Below are 3,515 nucleotides of genomic sequence, written 5' to 3'. Positions count from 1 at the left end.
TTTCCAGCCTTGCAGTTTTTCTCCAGCTCGGGGCTGCTCTGCACCACAGCCCTCACAGTGGGTGTATCTCCAGACGCCCCACTGAAGCCCCAATGTCCCTCTCCAAATCCATCTCCAATGCTTTTTGTAATGACTCGGGATGAGCCAGCTGGGTCTGTGTGTGAAGTAATAGAGAGTGCATGTCTGAACTGGTCGCTTGCCAGCTCGCTCTGCACAGAAGGAGGCATGCAGGGCCGGTTGTTTAGGGCCCCCAGCTGCTAAACAAATATATATATAAACTAGGAACTCAGTCGGGGTCTCAACTTACTGTTGAGAGTAAAAATAGTAGAATACACAAGGTGCGATTTCTAAATGTGGTTGTGCATCAGCAGTCTTTTCTCTTGGCATGTCAGTCACTGACACTTTCTCAATTAACCACGTCAGCTAACAATTTTTAGATTGGTCGTTAGTCTCTAGCCAGCTATCTAAACTTGTAGTAATCATGTCTGAATATCGACCGAGCACACAGGGCTCATGCCCAGGGGCCCCGACCTCCAAGGGGGCCCTGACCTCCAAGGGGGCCCTCATTGATTATGTTAGTCCTTCTCACTCAGATATAATATTATCATGACATAAGTCATTACAAAGTGTGTAGAACTGATGGAAATGTACTTTAAAACAACAACAGCAATACAGCTCTCCACCCCATGGCATAATGGGTACAATTGCAAAAAATGTACTTTAAAGTTAAAGTTTTTTTTCTCTCCACAGTCAAGATGGAGGCCACTAAACATTTCTGCCTCGAAGTGGGGGGGGGGGGGAAACCCAACCACATCTTGCTTAGGGCCCCCAAAAAGCTAGAGCCATCTCTGGGTTCATGCAAGCATATGCCCGCTGAGTGAACCTCTCGATGTCATTGGCTAGCACCCCTAGTGGCCCCCCTGCCTGCCTGAGCCTATTACTCAGTTCAGAGAAGAGCAGCTCTGGTTGTAAACAATGTTTAAAGCGCCTCTTCAGTGCTCCAGCTAAAGCCCAAAATCACGCCTGTTCTATGGGCTAATCTGTATCAAACAGGACAGAACATTGTCCGTGATGCACAACGCTAGCTGCCTTATCTTCATCCGACCAACCACTGAATGAGCTAATCAGTATCAAACAGGACAGGACATTGTCCGTGATGCACAACGCTAGCTGCCTTATCTTCATCTTCATCTTCATCCGACCACCCACTGAATGAGCTACCAGTTCAAACCAGCCTTACCAGAATACTTCGGGGTCGACCGGGGACTGTACATTGCCATGTTTGTTTACATTCTCGAGCCCCAGCCTTCCCATCATGCAGCAGTCGACATCACACCAATGCAGCTTCAGCCACCATCCGTCAAACAGTCTCTTTCAAGTAGGGCTTGTGTCCCGATGCCCTTGCAAACTCTTTAGCCAGATCCTCCGATATCCATCCGCAAGCTCCTCCGTCACCTTGATCGTCCTCCGCAACCTCCTTCACTCTTGGGCCTCCTTCACCCTTGGGTCCTCCTTCACCCTTGGGTCCTCCTTCATTCTTGGGGCCTCCTTCACTCTTGGGTCCTCCTTCACTCTTGGGGCCTCCTTCACTCTTAGGGCCTCCTTCACTCTTGGGGACTCCTTCACTGGGGTCTCCTTCACTCTTGGGGCCTCCTTCACTGGGGTCTCCTTCACTGGGACCTCCTTCACTGGGGCCTCCTTCACTCTTGGGGCCTCCTTCACTGGGGCCTCCTTCACTGGGGCCTCCTTCACTCTTGGGGCCTCCTTCACTGGGGCCTCCTTCACTCTTGGGGCCTCCTTCACTGGGGCCTCCTTCACTCTTGGGGCCTCCTTCACTGGAGCCTTCTTCACTCTTGGTGGGGCCTCCTTCACTCTTGGTGGGGCCTCCTTCACTCTTGGTGGGGCCTCCTTCACTCTTGGTGGGGCCTCCTTCACTCTTGGGGCCTCCTTCACTCTTGGGGCCTGCTTCACTCTTGGGGCCTGCTTCACTGGGGCCTCCTTCACTCTTGGGGCCTCCTTCACTCTTGGGGCCTCCTTCACTGGGGCCTCCTTCACTCTTGGGGCCTCCTTCACTGGGGCCTCCTTCACTGGGGCCTCCACCACTCTTGGGGCCTCCACCACTCTTGGGGCCTCCTTCACTGGGGCCTCCTTCACTCTTGGGGCCTCCTTCACTCTTGGGGCCTCCTTCACTCTTGGGGCCTCCTTCACTCTTGGGGCCTCCTTCACTCCTGGGGCCTCCTTCACTCTTGGGGCCTCCTTCACTGGGGCCTCCTTCACTCTTGGTGGGGCCTCCTTCACTCTTGGTGGGGCCTCCTTCACTGGGGCCTCCTTCACTCTTGGGGCCTCCTTCACTCGTGGGGCCTTCTTCACTCGTGGGGCCTCCTTCACTCTTGGGGCCTCCTTCACTGTGGCCTCCTTCACTCTTGGGGCCTCCTTCACTCTTGGGGCCTCCTTCACTCTTGGGGCCTCCTTCACTGGGGCCTCCTTCACTCTTGGGGCCTCCTTCACTCTTGGGGCCTCCTTCACTGGGGCCTCCTTCACTCTTGGGGCCTCCACCACTCTTGGGGCCTCCACCACTCTTGGGGCCTCCTTCACTGGGGCCTCCTTCACTCTTGGGGCCTCCTTCACTCTTGGGGCCTCCTTCACTCTTGGGGCCGCCAAGAAGCATTTTCAGTCACTTTTCACTAGATAATCCAAGTAGCCACTATAGGCAGCTAGCTAACTCAATTTCTTGTTTTTACTTCTGACAGCAATGTAATGACCTCGATAAATTATAAATGAGCCAACGTCTACAACAGTTCTTGTGTTCTCATATTAAAACGATTTATTGAACTGCCTGCAGCCTAACAAAAACCTCCCCAGACCCGTTTTCCCCTCATGCCTTGTCTTGAGGATTAATTTAAGATAGATAGATGATGCACTAGATACTAGAACTCTTGTTTATGTTATTGCACTTTTAGCTGTTAGTTTTTGAGCACTGGGTTAATGAGTCTGTTCATGGCTAGTTGTTATTGTAGTTTTTCCTTGCTGAGTCCTCGTGTACTACACACTGTCATCTCCTGAGTCCTCACGTACTGCACACTGTCATCTCCTGAGTCCTCACGTACTGCACACTGTCATCTCCTGAGTCCTCACGTACTGCACACTGTCATCTCCTGAGTCCTCGTGTACTGCACACTGTCATCTCCTGAGTCCTCGTGTACTGCACACTGTCATCTCCTGAGTCCTCGTGTACTACACACTGTCATCTCCTGAGTCCTTGTGTACTGTACACTGTCATCTCCTGAGTCCTCGTGTACTGCACACTGTCATCTCCTGAGTCCTCGTATACTACACACTGTCATCTCCTGAGTCCTCGTGTACTGCACACTGTCATCTCCTGAGTCCTCGTGTACTGTACACTGTCATCTCCTGAATCCTCGTGTACTGCACACTGTCATCTCCTGATTCCTCGTGTACTGCACACTGTCATCTCCTGAGTCTTCACGTACTGCACACGGTCATCTCCTGAGTCC

General features: G+C 52.3%; 1 protein-coding gene across 1 annotated transcript; it reads right to left on the bottom strand.

Moving 5' to 3' along the window:
* Window positions 1–1,360: 1,360 nt before the first annotated feature.
* LOC135563867 (S-antigen protein-like) lies at window positions 1,361–2,668 on the bottom strand. The gene has a single exon (XM_065007711.1). It carries the CDS (start codon window positions 2,666–2,668, stop codon window positions 1,361–1,363), a length of 1,308 nt encoding a protein of 435 aa, XP_064863783.1.
* Between the last annotated feature and the right edge of the window lie 847 nt (window positions 2,669–3,515).

The sequence above is a fragment of the Oncorhynchus nerka genome, linkage group LG22, assembly GCF_034236695.1.
Source record: "Oncorhynchus nerka isolate Pitt River linkage group LG22, Oner_Uvic_2.0, whole genome shotgun sequence".
In the NCBI taxonomy this organism is placed as follows: Eukaryota; Metazoa; Chordata; class Actinopteri; order Salmoniformes; family Salmonidae; genus Oncorhynchus; species Oncorhynchus nerka.
This window is presented reverse-complemented; position numbering and strand designations above follow the sequence as displayed.

Excerpts from the sequence above, each read along its gene's own strand:
- LOC135563867 (XM_065007711.1), bottom strand. The coding sequence starts at position 2,668 with ATGCTTCTTGGCGGCCCCAAGAGTGAAGGAGGCCCCAAGAGTGAAGGA.